The sequence below is a fragment of the Puma concolor genome, chromosome C2 (assembly GCF_028749965.1).
Source record: "Puma concolor isolate L17-30 chromosome C2, mPumCon1.1.hap2, whole genome shotgun sequence".
NCBI classification, from domain to species: domain Eukaryota; kingdom Metazoa; phylum Chordata; class Mammalia; order Carnivora; family Felidae; genus Puma; species Puma concolor.
Genome location: NC_141675.1, coordinates 156,858,008 through 156,874,400, shown reverse-complemented (window position 1 = coordinate 156,874,400; position 16,393 = coordinate 156,858,008). Strand labels below are relative to the sequence as shown.

General features: G+C 50.3%; 1 protein-coding gene across 5 annotated transcripts in view; it reads right to left on the bottom strand.

Annotated features, from left to right (window-relative positions):
• Window positions 1–9,721, bottom strand: part of UBASH3A (ubiquitin associated and SH3 domain containing A) — a 40,266-nt gene extending 30,545 nt beyond the window's left edge. For 2 of the 5 annotated variants that reach the window (XM_025913244.2, XM_086676041.1), the window contains exons 1-4: window positions 9,551–9,721; window positions 7,482–7,535; window positions 4,566–4,752; window positions 2,133–2,331 (exon numbers count right to left, since the gene is read on the bottom strand). In XM_025913244.2, the coding sequence (XP_025769029.1) occupies window positions 2,133–2,331; window positions 4,566–4,752; window positions 7,482–7,535; window positions 9,551–9,663 (553 nt within the window). In that variant the 5' untranslated portion in view covers window positions 9,664–9,721. The remainder of the gene's footprint in view (window positions 1–2,132; window positions 2,332–4,565; window positions 4,753–7,481; window positions 7,536–9,550) is intronic. The other 3 variants (XM_025913245.2, XM_086676043.1, XM_086676042.1) reach the window with 2 other exon arrangements.
• Window positions 9,722–16,393: the final 6,672 nt, after the last annotated feature.

Here is a 16,393-nt window from a genome sequence, read left to right as displayed (position 1 = left end):
AAATTCTTTTCTTGGGTGCTTCGGCCGTGGGCGGAGGACCACCTGGCCACGTGAGTCAGTGTGGCCCGGGAAAGATCCACGCCGGTTGTCATCCGTGAACCACACGTGGCTTCTGCGTGGGCCCTTGTCTTGTCTGCTCTTCCCAGCCCCTGCCTCTGGGGGCGTGTCTCTGGGGACAGACACAGATGCCCTGATGGGGACGCACTGAAGCTGGCCGGCCCCTCCCAGCCCTTTGGGGTCAGGTCAGGGCACAGGCGTGGAGGGCAGGGCGAGAGCCGTGGGGTCGGAGCCTCCCTGGCGGAGCCCAGGGCCGGTCAGCCTGAACCCAGGTGGGGCCGAGCAAGACCGAGCTGGACTGAGGTTCTTGCTCCGACCCCCGCTTAGGGGACCCTGTTGCTTTCCGAGGGCTGTGGTCACAAATGGCCACAAACTGGGGAGCTTAAAACCACACAAAGGTGCTCTCTCGCAGTCTGGAGGCCAGAAGTCTGTAGGCGTCCGCAGGGCTGCGCCCCCTCTGAAGGCTCTGGGGAGGCCCCTCCCTGCTGCACCCAGCTCCTGGGGCTCCGGGTGGTCCCTGGCGTGTGGCCGCATCCTTGCGTCCCTGTGTCCTCCCCATGGCCTCCACCCCTGTGTCTCTGTGTTCTCTCCTCTCTCGTAAGACCACCAGTCGCTGAATTTAGACCCCACCCTCCAGTCTGGCTTCCAGTCTGGCTTCATTTTAACTAATTGTGTCTGCAGAGCCCCTGTTTCCAAATAAAGCCTGTTTCTAAGGTTCAGGTGGACAGGAATTTCAGGGGACACGATTCCCCTGCGCCAATGACCTTGGACAGGAATATTCCCCTTCGCCAGCTTGGTCTCTTCATTTTTAAAATGGGGCCAGTGAGACCCAACTGGGGGATGCAGTGCGTAAGGGAGGTGCCCTGTGTGCCTTGAGGCGAGGGGCTGACGGGGCAGGGCAGGACGAGACCACCTTGTCCTTTTGGCCACAAGGAGACTAAAGAGCCATCACCTGACTCTTGTTTCTATAAAGGACGCCAATCCACAGAGCCACGGGGTAAGCTGCTAATCGTCCAGCAAATAGGACCCCGGAGCCCAGAGGCCAGCCTCCAAGTGGAAATCCGGGATTCAGTGACCTCCTGGCGTGGCCAGATCAGAAGGGGCCTCGACACCTGCGGAGGGGTAGGGCGGCGTCTCTCCACCAGGGTGCCGGGAGTCACCACAACACTGCACTTCTTCTGTGTGCCAGGACCGAGGGGGAAACTCCACAGAAACAGGCTGCGTTGTTTGAAGGGCCAGAGTCCTCACCGATTTGCAGAGAAAGAGCGACTTCTGGGGCTGATGTGACTTGATGAAGGCCCAGCGCTAACCAGAGACGAGGGAGAGACGCTCGTCTTCTGAGGTCAAGTCCAGAGTCCCTCCCGTGAACCCCAGCCGGATCCTGTCTCCAGACCAGCGCAGAGGTTGGGGAAAAAGGGAGGCTCAAAGATTCTCAAAGTGAATCTCGACGATCCTTCCCCGAGAGGCCATGGAGAAAAGACTATGGTCTTCCCTAAAACATCAACAAAAACCAACTAGGACTTGTGTTTTACACACAGCACCGACCCCGGGAGGGCATCTGCCCAAGGCGGGCATGGGGCTGGGGAGCCTCGGATGTCCCCGTGTGGGAACCAGCCTGTAATCCACCGTCATCACGTGACCACTCGAGGTCTCCTCCTGGGACAGGTTTCCAGGCAGCTGGAGCGCACCCAGTGTTCTGAAAACCCGTATCGATGCAGACAAAGGTATTCCCACTTGGAGAAAAGGTGGCCTCTGCTTTCAGACTCTGCTTTCCTTCTGAAGGACATCCTGGCTCATTAGATTTAGCTCCGGCTAAGCTGTACAGCCCCAGAGCAAGGCCACGTTGGAGGAGCTGGCTGAAAAGGGAGAGGTGGCGATGGAAACGTCCTGGGCCGGGGCGTCTGCGTCCCCTGAGCCCAGCCCAGCCGGTGGCAGCAAGGAGCAGCCCGCAGCCCGCAGCCCGCTCCCCCTGCGGCTGGCCCAAGGCGCCTGAGGAGCAGAGCACGGCCCCGGACACAGAGCAGTCAGTCCCCGGCAACCGCGCCCTTCGTGTGCAACTGGCCAGGGCTGCCTACCTGCCAAGACAGCCACCTCCATGGCGAACGTCGTGGCGAATTCTCGGATGACGTCCGCAGGGCTGTCGTTCACGAAGAAGCCCAGGTAGCTGATGGAAGAATGGAGAGCCAGAGGGACGACCAAGGGGAAGGAACCCCGGATCCTGTCCCCGGCTCTCTTTAGAGCCTCGTACAGACACTCCACTTTGTGGTCCTCGCACTAAGGGAGAAGAGACAAGGATGTGCTTTCTCGCCTCTCGTCAGAAGGGCAGCTATTAGCTTAGTTGATTCGGATCAGGCAGCCCCGTGAGCCTATTTGTGGCCACAGTGCTGGAACATGATTCTCTCGCCCCCGCGTCTGGGGCTATGGATTTGTTCTGCACCCTGCCTCGGTTTCTTAGAGATTCCAGGTAAGATTCCTTTTGGAATGGAATGTCCTCTAAGGGTCCAGGTCGGAAACGCCTGTCACCCTGACTTACCTCTCGTCCCTCTGTGTCATGTTGACTCAACCCACAGCTGTGCTCAGCTGTTCAGACTTCTGGAGGCTTCTCTTAGACTCAGAGGCAGCCACGGTGCATGCACGGCTCCGGGCCCCCTGCTCAGCCTGAGTGCCAGGCTGCGGGCACCGGCTGGACCCTCACTGCCCTTCCCCACTCCTGGTTCCTGGGCTCAGCGCTGCCCGAGCGCCTCCTGGGCTTGAAGACCTTCCTCCATGTGGAAGACTCGCGTGGCCACGTGGGACCGCGGTGAGACCACAGTGAGACCATGGTGAGACGCAGACCCTCCCCCACCCCCCCAAGCAGGAAGTTAGCCCAGCCCTGTGCTTCCCGGCACTGGCTCCCCCCGAATTCCCCACAGCACCTTTCATTCTTGTACGAATCAGCTGCATTGTAGTTTTAAGATGCATTTTCACGTCCCCCCTGACCAGCGGCTCGCTAAACTCGTCCCTGTGTGTTGCGTCTTTGTGGCCCTCGCGGGTCCTGGGAAAGTGCCTGATGCACGGACGGTATAACCCTGAATAAATGACTGTCTGTCCACAGCGTGTCTCTCGGTCTCAGGTCAGTAGTCTGGGGGCACCGGGTCGTGTATGAACAGAGCTGCAATGGACACCCGCCCGTGGAGGCTGGACGTTTTCCTTTCACAACGTCAAAAGCAGAGGCTGCATTTCCCTGTCACTCTTTTGCCGGAACGGCTGCTCAGCCAGCCAGGCAGGGTGGGACGGGGCTGGGGGCTGGTGGGGCGGCTAATGCAGGAGAAGGGAGGTGTGTGTGTGTGTGTGTGTGTGTGTGTGTGTGTGTGTGTGTGTGTCTGGACATGGACATGGGAAGAGGACCTAAAGGCCCAGGTGGCCCCCTCGCTGGAGTGATGAAGCATGGCCCATTCGAGGGTTATTTTCATCAAAGTCTCTGGCTCCTTCCTTTCCCTGACGAGCTCCTAAGGACAAGCTGGAAAACAGCTTGACCGTCACAAACGCCGTTGCCGGCAAAGTAGGGTGACCCACGCGCCCCACTGTGCCCGGGACTTTTCTGGTTTTAGCACTGAAGGTTCTGTGCCTTGGAGACCCTCCCCTCAGCCCCTGGCAAACTGGGGTGACTGTCAAAGGCTCCCGGGGAATCTGCTGGAAACATTCCCGGTGGAGGCTCGTAGCCCCCTTCCCGTGCACGCCGTGGAGCCTGGCACAGAGCGCTCCTTGGGCCCTGGCGGGGCCCCTGAAATGAGTGGGCCCCTTAGAGCTTGCCGATGGCAGAGGTGGCCGGCTAGGGCGTCCTCTCCGGGTTTGTCTGGTGTGGAGCCACACAGGAAGTGGCTGTCGGCCCCTCCCTCTCTCTCATGCCCGCCTTCCGCTTCTCTCCTGAGTGGCCCAGGTCCTTCTCCCCTTTCCAGGACCCCTGTGAAGCTGCGTGTTGGGCCATATTCTAAATCAGGGCCGGTCCCCACAGAAGCAGGGAACGGTTCCGCACTTGCAAGGGCCAGCGGCGACCGTTCTTTAGTTCATCCGTCACACATTTCCGCAACACCCGCTCTGAGGCACCGTGCTGGTCTCGGGCCACAAAGGTGAGTGAGGCGTCCACCTTGTGGCGATTCAGCCTCGTGGGGGCTGCAGGGCTGCACCGGACACATGGTCACGCCACATGGACAGTGCCACGAGAGATACACGCCAAAAGATGACGGGAGCACAAAGGGCAGCAGCCCCTTCTGCCCGGGGAGCTGGGCAAGACTTAACAGAGGGAGGGGATAAGTGAGTGGGGTTTTGCGGAATGCGTAGGAGTTGACCGGATGAGGCTGAGGAGGAAAGTAAAGGGTGTCCCACACGAAGAGGATGGCTGATACCACAGTCGTGGGAAGTAGATCGCGTGGCTGCCCTCGGTTGTATCCAACATCGCTTAGTTATCTCAGGGAAGTGGCTTCAGCGGCCTGGTAATGAGCATTCAAGGCGTGTTGGGGCCGACTCACCGTGAAGAAGTCACAGAGCGTTATGTGCGGGAAGATCTCATGAGCTCGGTTCTTCGTGCACTGACGCTTGCTCTCTCTCCAGAACTCTTGAAGTTGTTCCAACAGGGACCCCGTGGGGCAGAGGAACAGGGCATACTCCTGGGGGATGGGATCGTCCAGAGAAGGGTCGTTGCGATGACAACGTAGCCTGTGACAGAGAACGGCGCTGTCACCTGAAGCCAGGACGAAAGGACCCTTCCCCACGGAGGGCAGCAACTCGGAGGAACAGGCCGTGCCGAGCGCCTCCAGCACCCACGCTGCACCCCCAGCCCCTCTCGGGCGGGACTCAGCGGGCCCAGGCCGCGGAGCAGCTCAGGGGCCGCCCGAGTCTCGGACCCGCGTTAATCTGACTCCCAGGCCAGAGACCGAGAAAATGAGAGAAGGTGACGGGAGACCTCAGCACCTCTTCAAGCGATCTTTGGGATCCAGCCACCCCCTTGGTGTTGAGAACAATTTGCAGAAAAACTTCACATTTTAATTGTAGCAGACTTCAAATTGAGTGTAAAAGTTAAAACTACAGAAAAAAAATAGATGAAATTTAGGTGGCTCTTACATATTTTCTTTGCATTCAGAAGCTTATTTTAAGGACAAGGAGACATGACCTACAACCCCAAATTCAAGTTCATTCTCACTAACAACAAAAACAAGAATGGGGACAACCCCAAGGTGCTATTTTGCTCATCTGTCAAACTAACAAAATGTCTTTGAAAGGATAAAAGTTACGCCCAGTGGTGTCAAAGGGGCAGCGAATTTGCGCAAATTTGAGTGTACATGAGCAAATTGCCAGGACGCACCGAGAGCCTTAAAATACCCATTTCATCCGACGATTCTACAATTCCATTAACATTTCTGCTTCCAGAAATTTCTCCAAAGCAGGAAGCAGACGGTATACCTAAAACTGCACGCATATTTTATTGTATGGTTACGGGTCCCGGTTAGGAAACATGAGATAGAGGACGAGGAGTGTATTTACCAGGTATTCATCAGGATCCACAGTTTTGACGACTTTCTAATGACTCAGAGATGTGCCCGGGATGTGAAAGTAAGTTTAGCGGGCAGTGTGCCGCGCCTCGAGGAAACACTAGTTACGCACAGATATAGTCTCCTTAAGGGTAAAAACAAATACCAACAGGGGGCGCTCTGACCCTTTATCCTGACCCCCTTCCCCCTGCACACACGTGTCCTCTATTGTCACTTCGCTTTTTCCTCCTAGAAACCCAAGTAACAAATCCATAGATAACACTCGTGTGTGTTTTGCATAAATCACAAGCTGCTGCTTAAATTATTCTGCAGTTTACATTTTCTCCGTCGACCCCGTTTTTGTGCTTTATCCACACTGGCACGGAGGCATCTGGTTAAGTGGGTCCGAGTGACCCTTTGAAGGGCTGTGGGTGCCCGTCACACTCGCGGGTGATATTTCACTCATCCGTTCCGCTGCTGGACACTTAAACTGGTTTCTCTTTGAAAAATGTCATGGCACTGTAATCAAGATCTTGGCCCGTGTTTTTTTAGGCCCTTTGTGTGTTTCCACGGCATGTACTTGGACGTGGAACCGGGCGGTCGGCTGCGATTGCCACCGGGACCGTGAGAGACCGCGCGTGGACGCTTGAAGCTGCCCTCTGTTTTTAACGGCATCTGAATGTGCGCTCCCCTGATTCGGTAAGGTCGGCCCACTCCTGGTTGAGCCTAGGGGACCCCACTGCCTCCCCGGGCCTCGGTGGGACTCGTGGTCTGGCTGACCTGTTGTAACCAGGGGGAAGGAACCGTGGCCCTTGAAACTGTGGGTTTCATCTGAAATTCAAATTTGGCGACTGACTTTAGAGGTAGCCTCACCCAGAGGCTTCTGGGTGTTTCCCTTTGCCTGGGAGACGGGTTGCATGTTTTGTCCTTGGCCTAGAGGTTCTGGGGGAAGAAGGAGGTCCCCGCTGAGGACACACTGGCCCCTCAGAGGCCCACTGTCCGTATTTGCCATCCTGCTCCGGGGCGGGCACCACAGCTGGGTGAGACCCAGTTTTTAGTGTTTGATTTTCGCTGTGGTTTTCCAGAGCAGCGCGTGAGGGGACTTCCCGCCTCAGGACAGAATGATGGCATCATGGCACATTCAGGCGGGACTGGGGGTTAAGAGGACCTGTGATCCCAGAGCAGAAAGCGGAGGCCCGCGACAGTGGGCGGCCTGCACAGTCGCGTAGCCGGTTTGTGGCAGAACCTCCTGGCACCCTGAGCTCCGCAACCCCCCCCCCCCCACCACCCGGCCCCCTTAAGGTGCAACGTGCCGATGCCTTAGGCGCCATTCGGGGCCACCAGTAAATTTTCTCCCCATCAGGGGGAGCCTGAGAGAGTGGTGGCCTGTATTTTATGTCGGAAGAAATAGCTCTTCCCTATTTACTCAACAAATCGCGTGGGTTTCTTCCTTCTTTGACAGTCACATGTGGATAAACTCAGATTGTTAAGTGAAGAAAGGCTTGTTCAAAGTTCAATCTCTCTACTTTGTTTTCCTTTCTTTTAATGTGTATTTTTGAGAGAGAGACAGAGAGAGTACACACGTGAGCGAGGGAGTGGGCAGAGGGGGGCAGAGAGAGGGGGCCTGAGGATCCAAAGCGGGCTCTACACTGAGAGCAGAACTCGACAAGGGCTTCGGACTCACGAACCGTGAGATCACGACCTGAGCCGCAGTTGGACGCTTCATCTACTGAGCCACCCAGGTGCCCCTGTTTTCCGTTTGAAATGCGGGCTCTTTATTCCTTTCCCCGGGTGCTGGGTGGGCAGGGTGCCTGCCCAGGGTGTATGGGGCCCTCCCACGCCCACCCCGGGGAGCTCTCGAGGCCCGAGCAGCTCAAGCCAAACACCCTGCACACCCGTGGAGGCAGCCGCACTCACCAGTCTGACGCCTCTTCTGCTGTCTTCCTTCCAGTGGCCGCCAGAGCCTTCAGCCTACAGGAGAGCAGACCGGGAGGAGCATTCAGACCTTGCCTTCCCTTCTTTGGGGGTGGGGGGCACGGGAGAGGCAGGGCTAGCACTGTGGCACATGGGGCCCGGGCTGGGGGCCCCATGAGGGCCTGCACTGCTTAGACTTTGAAGCCGGATGCCCTGACCAGGCCTCCGTGCGGCCTCACCGTGATTTCTGAAAACGTGGACCTGCTCACACCCCCCCGTCTGTTTTCCTTCGGGGGCTCCCACCTCCAGGAAACCTTCCCCGAGCGCCCCCCCCACCCCCAGCCTGCCCACGTAGGGCCACCTGCCTCGTCTATGAGCTTGTGTCTGTTTGCCTCCTCTACCGGCCTGCAGGGTCCCTGAAGCCCAGCCCTGTCCCACTCATCATTATAACCCAGGACGTACAGACACTGGGGTAACTGAACGGGGCCAACTTGGACAGGATGGAAGGAGGCTAAGGTAACTCACTCAGGAATCCAGCCTGGAGACAGCTGGAGTTGATCAGCGGACCCACGTGACGCTGCTCAGAGCTGCTCTTTGGTGAATACCGACAAGGATGACATTGGTTTAAATCACAAGGCATTCTGAGCATGAGTCCAGCTTCGAGAACATCATAAAGGGTGGGCTTTAGAGGTGCCAAGAATAGGGCCCCACCCCTCCACCGCCTGTGTTCTCTGGCCTTTCGGTATCCCTGGCTGCACCCGGGGGAAGGTGCCCGGCGCAGGGCCTGGCACACGGCTCTGCTGCCCATTTCAAAGGCCCCCGGTTTATTATCAACATAAAGCGACCAAGTTCTGGTTTGGATTAGAAAAGAAAAGGGTGGAGTTTGGGGCGCCTGGCTGGCTCCGTTGGTTAAGCGTCCGATTTCGGCTCAGGTCATGATCTTGCAGTCTGTGGGTTCAAGCCCTGCGTCGGGCTCCGTGCTGGCAGCTCGGGGCCTGGAGCCTGCTTCATATTCTGTCTCTCTCACTCTCTCTCTCTCTCTCTCTCTGCCCCTCCCCCGCTCGTGCTCTGTCTCTCAAAAATAAGTAAACATTAAAAAAATGTTTTTAAAATTTTTTTTTTCAACGTTTATTTATTTTTGGGACAGAGAGAGACAGAGCATGAATGGGGGAGGGGCAGAGAGAGAGGGAGACACAGAATCGGAAACAGGCTCCAGGCTCTGAGCCATCAGCCCAGAGCCCGACGCGGGGCTCGAACTCACAGACCGTGAGATCGTGACCTGGCTGAAGTCGGACGCTTAACCGACTGCGCCACCCAGGCGCCCCATTAAAAAAATGTTTTTAAAGAAGAAAAAGAAAAGGGTGAAACTTCAAAGTGATGGCAGCTAGTTTGCTCAGGGCTTTGTTATAACGTTTCAGGAAACCTTGGTCCCCAGTTAAAGGAGTGAATAAGTCTGAAAAATCAGTATCCCATGTGCCAACCATAGCTCATGGCTTCTGGGGACTTTGTCTCTCTCTGACAGGGTGGGTCCTACGATGAACATTTTCTGTACGGGGACCTCCTCCTTGGGTAAGCAGGATCGATCAACACTGTTCCGGTAGTTTCTTAACCACCTCTTTTCACCAGCAGACATTGAAGAGATCTTGCCTACGGGTGACTGGTTCCCCCGCACCACTTAGAAATATTTCCTAGGTGGTGGTGCCCTCCACCGCTCCCTTCGGCCTGGAGTCTGAAATGCCTCCCAGGGTCGTCTCGGTCCCTGAACCACAAAGAGGCTGCCCAAGCCCCTCCAAACCCTGAGAAATGGGGGTGCCCCCGTAACACGCGGCTTCCGACTTTCACAACTTTTAGGGTCCCTCCACCAGCCAGCCAGCACAGTTTGACCGAAGGGCAAAGAGTATGTCATTTATAAAAAGCCGAGAAGGGCTGTATTTTGAGAGCGTATCTCGCTCGGCAAAGCGCACCCCTCGGGCAGGAAGTAAGTGCTCTGAGCTGCCTGCAGTTCTGTGGTGGGGGCAGAAGCGTCAGTGGGCCGGGAACGCACGTCCAGCGGCCAGCAGGACAGTACTCACGCGGTGTGTACCGGGAAGCCCATTCCCAGAAGGGGCTCCAGCAGCAAGGAAGGGCCGCGGACCTTGAGCTTGTTGGAGACCTTGGCGTAGAGCTGAGTCTCCCCGGCTGCCATCTCTTCCTGCCTGTGGACAGAAATGAATAGATAAAGCCAGAGAGAGAGACACACGCAGGCAAGGCTGAGGGTGTGAAGAAAAACCTCAAGCCCGTTTTGATCTCTCTGACAAAAGCTAATATCCTGTTTGCATGAGATGTGGGTTTTCAGAATGCTCTCTGCAGGGTGCTGGGGCGCCATGTCCACCGGCCCTGTTTCCACATGGGGTTCACGTTCCGGAGGTCCAGCCAAGCCCCCGCGCGGGATCAGCCCCTGACTCAGTTCCCCACGGGGGCCACCAGCCATGGGCCCGGGGCGACCCCGAGCCCCCTTGCCTGCAAACGAGACGTTAAACAACACGCCATCTACTGTCCCTGCGGGCTCTGACATTTTTGGTTCTTTTAATTATTCACTGACTCTGTTTTTGATTTTAGAATCTTCTGAAGTTCAATGTGGGTGCAGAGAAGTCGACAGATCCTATGGAGCAGTCAGTGACCTGGCAAGTGAGCACACGTACCAGCTCCCTCCAGGACCAGCAATAAAACGGGGCTCCTCAGCCTGGGGGATTTGGGCTCCACCCCCGGGGACCATTGGCAATGTCTGTAGGCACTTCTGAGGGTCCCAGTGGGAGGCAGGGACGTTTGCTACTGGCATCTGTCACGTCGAGGACAGGAACGGAGCGGGCGCACCCCACAGCAAAGAGGGACCCAGCCCAAAATATCAAGAGCATCAAGGTTGACAACATCTGCTCTGGAACACACCCAGAACTTCAGAGGCACCCCTCCCCCCAGCACCCCTCCCCCCGACTCCTAGTTATTTCCTCCCTCCCCCCCAGAAGGTAACTGCTGTGCTCACGTGTACATTAACTTTGGCCACTTTTGAGTCTTACATAAATAGAGCCGTAGAGCGTATACCCTTTTGTGTGTGATCTCTTTTGCCCCAAAACTATGCGTGTGAAACGTACCCACGCGATTGCTTGTAACTGTACTTCGTTCGCTGCATTGCTGTGTATTTTTCGATCCGATAAATGAAACATAACCTGTTTCTCCACTTCTCTGTTGGTGTATCATTTGGGTGGCTGTCGGGTGTTTTGCTGCAGTGGACATTCTTGTGTATATGCCTTTTAGTGCCTGATTTATGTTATTCATGCTGGGTACACATCTAGGATTGGGGTTTTTAGGTCATAGGATACGTGCGTACTTCATTAGCAACTACGAAGAGGTTTTACCAAATGGTGGTTCCAATTTGCTCTCTTAGCAGCGGGTTAAGGGGCCGGTTCACCAACATCCTTCCACTGTCAGTCTTCTTAGTTGTAGCCAATCTGGGGGTGTGGAGTGGTGTCCCGCTGTGGTTCTAATTTGCATTTCCCCAAATGGCGATGACATTGAGCCCCATGAGACAGGCTCTTGGCCATTTGAATAACCTCTTTGGGGAAGGGCCTACTTAAATCTTCTGCCTTTGAAAAATTGGATTCTTGGGTTCTTCTTACCAATTTGTGGAAACTCTGGAGATAGTAAGTCTTTTTTTGGATGTGCTTAATGGTAACGACTTCTTCCAGGCTGTGGTTTGCCTTTCTAATCTCTTAATGTATTTGTGTGAAACAGAATCTCCTAATTTGAATGAAAAGTAATTTAGCATTTTTTTTAATAGTTAGAACTTTCTGCATCCTATTGAAGACATCATTGCTAACCCAACATTGATGAAGATATTCCCCTGTGTTTTTTTCTTGAAGTTTACTATTTTCCCTGTTTATATTTAGCTGTTTGATCCATTTGAATTCATTCTGTGTATGGTGTGAGGTAGGGGTAAATGTTCATTTATTTCCCTACACCTGTTTTCATTGAAGGACCATCCATTGTCCAGTGAATCACTGGATGTTTCTTATAAATCAGGTGGCTGAATATATATTAATCTGTTTCTTACTCTCTTCCTTGGTTTGTTCATTTTTGTGTTTACACTATACTGGTTTTAATTACTATGGTGTTAACTCCTCTGATTTTGTTTTCTTCAAGATTGCCTTAATTCCTCTAGGCCCATTGTTGTTTCATATAAACTTAAAAATTAGATCACCATAGTGTGCCTTTGGAGACTGCAGAAAGACCCACGTATGTGGTCATTTAATTTTCAACCAAAGGACCAAAGTAATTCAATAAAGGAAAGGATAATATTCTGAACAAATGAGGCTGGACAGCTGCCTATTGATATGGGAAAAATATGAATGTCAATGCCTACTTCACATGATGCACACAACTTAGCTCAAAATGTATGATGGACCTAAATGTAGAAGCTAAAACTACAAAAATTCTAAAAGAACACTTAGGAGAGAACTCTTTGCTATGCTGAGGTTTGCGAAGCTTCATAAAAGAGTCGTAAAAGAAGAAAATCGGTAAGTTGGGTTTCATCAAAATTGAAGACTTCTGGGGTGCTTAGGTGGCTCAGTTGTTTGAGCGACTGACTCTTGGTTTGGCCCAGGTCATGATCTCATGATTTTGTGGGTTCCAGCCCCGCATCGGGCTCTGTACTGACGGAGTAGAGGCAGCTTGGAATTCTCTCTCCGTCTCTCCCTGCCCTCCCCTGCTCATGCTCTCTCTCTGTCTCAAAATAAATAAGAGAACTTTAAAAAAATGGAAAATGTCTGCTCTTTGAAAGACACTATAAAGAAAATTAAAATGTAAGCTTGGGAGAAAATATCACCATATATATCTGAAAAGGGCTTGTATCTGGAATTTATAGAACATAACATAATTGTGCATATGCATATTCTTTTAATTAATACTAAGAAAACAAAAAATCCAACTTAAAATGGGCAAAAGATCTAAATGGGACACTTAACAAAAGAAGGTACATAAATGGCTAATAAGGACGTGAAAAGATATTTAACTTGATTATTCATCAGGGAAATATAAATTAAAACCACATTGTGATACCACAACACATTCACCAGAAGAGCAAAAATTGACAAGATCGACAATGTTAAATTTTGACAATGCTGTGGGATAATTGGAACTTTTATTTATTGTTCAACCATTTGAAAAATATTCTAACAGTTTCTTATACAGTTCAACATACATTTACTATATGACAAATTTACTCTTAACTGTCTACCAAAGAGAAGTGAAAATCTGTAACCGTACAAAGACTTGTATGCAAATGTCCTTGATGGCTGTATTCACAGTGGACTCAAACGAGAAAGAACCCAAATGTCCATCATCTGGTGAATGCATACATAAATTATGGTATATTCAATCAATTATGGTATATTCAAATGATGGTATACTTCAAAATTATGATATATTAAAAAATTTCAATATTTGTAAACTTTATTTCCTCTCCTTGTTATATATATCGTTCTGACAAAGACCTCCAGTGCCATGTTGAATAAAAGGGGCTTTTAGGATAGGTACCTTATATCAGATTAAATGAATTTTTCACTCCTAGTTCACTGAGGTATTTTTAAAAATTTATTAACAGATATTGAATTTTATCAAAGGCTTTTTCTATTGAAATGATTATATTGTTTTCCTTCTTTATTCAGTGAATGAGGTAGCTTGCGACAGTTGACTCCTGAATGTTAAGTCAACCTTGTGTTTCTAAGATATAACCTTGATCGTAATATGTTATCCTTTGTGTATATGGCTGGATTCCATTAGTTAATACTTTGTTCAGAATTTTTTTGCATCAGTGTTTGTGAATTAGCTTGGCCTGTTGTTTTCTTTTCTTATAATTTCCTTCTCCCATGTTGGTGTCAGTAGAGTGATCCGCTCATTCTGATGGCTCTTGAGACTTCCTGGTCACAATACTGAAGGAACCCCCTCAGTCCCAGGCAGACAAGGACACTTGGTCATTCGAGGTGTCAGTGTTATTCTGGCCCCATAAATGAGTTGGGAAATATTTCCTCTTTTCCAATTCTCTGAGTTTTTTTTTTAAAGATGGGGATAACTTCTTTCTTAAAAGTTTGAAAAGATTTATTGGCAAAGTCATCTCGGCCTAGAATTTCCTTGGAAAGTTTTAAATTATGGATTTAATTTATTTAACGGATACAGGAGTATTCTTCTAGTATTGGTTTCATTAAGTTGTTTTTCAAGGAATTCGATAGATAAATTCCTTAGATAAAATGTTATCTAAGTGGTCAAATTTCCTGGCATAGCAGGCCAGGTTTTTAAAAATTCCTTTCGATTTTGTTGCATAATTTTCTGTTTAGAGGTCTTGCAGTATTTATTAGATTATTCTTATGTATTGGATCATTTTTGATGCCACTGTAAATTATCTTTTTATTTATTTTTAAATGTTTTTTATTTATTTTTGAGAAAGACAGAGCATGAGTGGGGGAGGGGGAGAGAGGGAGACACAGAATCTGAAGCAGGCTCCAGGCTCCAAGCCGTCAGCACAGAGCCCGATGCGGGGCTCGAACCCACGAGCTGTGAGATCATGACCTGGGCCAAAGGTGGACGCTCAACCGACTGAGCCACCCAGGTGCCCCTAAATTATCTTTTCAAAATTTCATGTTCATACTCTTTCTTGCTGGTAAATCAAAATATTATTGCTTTCACATTATTTTACATTGAACTTATATGTAATTTTATGTCTGGCTTGACTTCCTTATTAATTCTCATAATCTTTTGAATTTTAAAAATCTTATATGTACAAAAATAGTTGTCTATGAATAATGATATTTTTATTTCTTTCTTACCAGTACATATTCTTCACTTTTAAATTTTCTTTACTTCTCTTTTTTCTTTTCTTTTTTCTCCTCATTTACCTCCTTTTCTCCTCCTCCTCCTCCTCCTCCTCCTCCTCCTCCTCCTCATTCTCTTTCTTCTTCTTCCTCTTTCTTTTCCTTTTCTTTTTCTTCTTTTATTGAACTGGAACGAACTCCAAATGTTGAATAGATATGGTATATATCAATATTGTGCATCTCCCTGCATTCCCCCATTTCGGAGGAAAAGTTTTCAATATTGCACTTGTAAGTTTATAATTATGTTTTAAAATATCTTTTTGCTTTGAGGAATCCAAAAGATAAAACAATTTCATAATTAAATGAATGAAATATCTTAAATTTAAAAGTCTCAAAGTAGACAAAACTTGGTATCCAGAAGAAAAAAAAAGCAGATTTTGGGTCTGGAATATAGCCTCTACTCAAACATATTTTTCTTTTCTTAAGAGTAAACCACTTTTTGAGCAACTGTGCTTACAACATATTAAAATATAAATTTCTCTGGAAAAAATCTTATTTGTGTAAGCCAAGAAATGCCCTCTCAAGCCCAATCCCTTTTTCTTACCTTGAAAATTTACCTTCCAAGACCAACAGTGAAGCGACAAAAGCTTCTTGATTGACAATTTTTCCTGTGCCTTACCCTCAAAGCCACCCTTCTCTCACTAACAGCATCAAGGTGGAGAGTGAGACCATGCCGGGACCTCAAGCTGGGTGCAGATGGTTACAAAAGCTTCACAGCTCATAGAGGACCCTCAGGGTAGGGTGTCCCTTCTCATACCTCCACACCAAACCCAGCAAAACACAGCCTCGGTGAAGGTCAGATGCCAGCCCTGGAGATGCTGATTTCTATTTCCTCTAAATTTGATTTTGAATTTGATGGGATTGATTTACAGGTGAACTTTCTGAGAGGCTGCTATGTGGTCATAGACGTTCAGCCACCATCATGGGTCATCTCCCTCTTATACCTCGGCAAACAGACTTCATCTGAAACACATGCCAAGATGTCAACATGTTAATATAGGAATGATTGCTTATGATTGCTTTTGGTTTTCCACGTGTCTACTCAGTATTATCCCACCACCTAGTTTGTGATCAGCTCATCTGTGTTTGTGGAGCCCCATCACACACTCATCGTTGCGCCGGGCATCACGAGAGTACATTCTAGACTCTGTCCTCCAACAGCTTTGTGCCATGGAGGCACCATCTACAGCAACCCAGGCGAAAACAAAGAAAGAATTAAGTTCTAAGTCTTCCGTCCCTGTCTTTGAGGGCAAATGTTGGTGTAAGGGCTAGAGACAGTAGTTACAAAGATGTAAAGGACGTATGGGTGAGCTTGAAGGATTCCTGGTCTTAAATCAAAAAAGGTTGAGAGGTGTGGGCAGGAAAACAAGACCGAATGAAACCACAATTGGCTGAATATATTTCTTTGGCCTCATTGCCAGTGGAAAATCCTGCCACCGATACCTTTAAAACCAATCCTAAATCCAGCCTTTGCACCACCAGCATCCTGGTCCAAGTCACCGCCATGGTGACCCAGGTTTTCAGTAGCATCCTCCTGGCTTTCTGTGAATCCACCTCTGACTCTATACCTCTTGCACATGCGTAGAACCCGACTTTGCCCTGCTCAGCTCTTTGGTGGTTTTCCATCTCAAAGAAACCAAACCCGAGTCCTTCCATGTCCCAGGCCTTCCACGATCTGCCAATCTCCAAGCACATAGTTTTCTTGGGGTTCTTCAAACATCCCCAGCTCATCTCTCCTGGCCTTTGGAGTTGACGGTCCCATGCTTGGAACCATCTTAGCTCACAAGACTGACTTTGTCCCACCATGGAGGTCTTGACTAAAATACCACTTCTTCCTAGAAGCCTTCCTCCACCACCCTGCCTGATCACTCCCTAAGCCTCTCCCAGCCTCATCTTGTTCTAGCATTTGTCATCACCTGAGACCACAGGTGAGTGCTTTGTCCCCTCTGCCATCTGCTCTGAGTTTAGATGCCAGGCTCATGGCAGATGGCCCGTAAATATTAGGTGAATAAATGA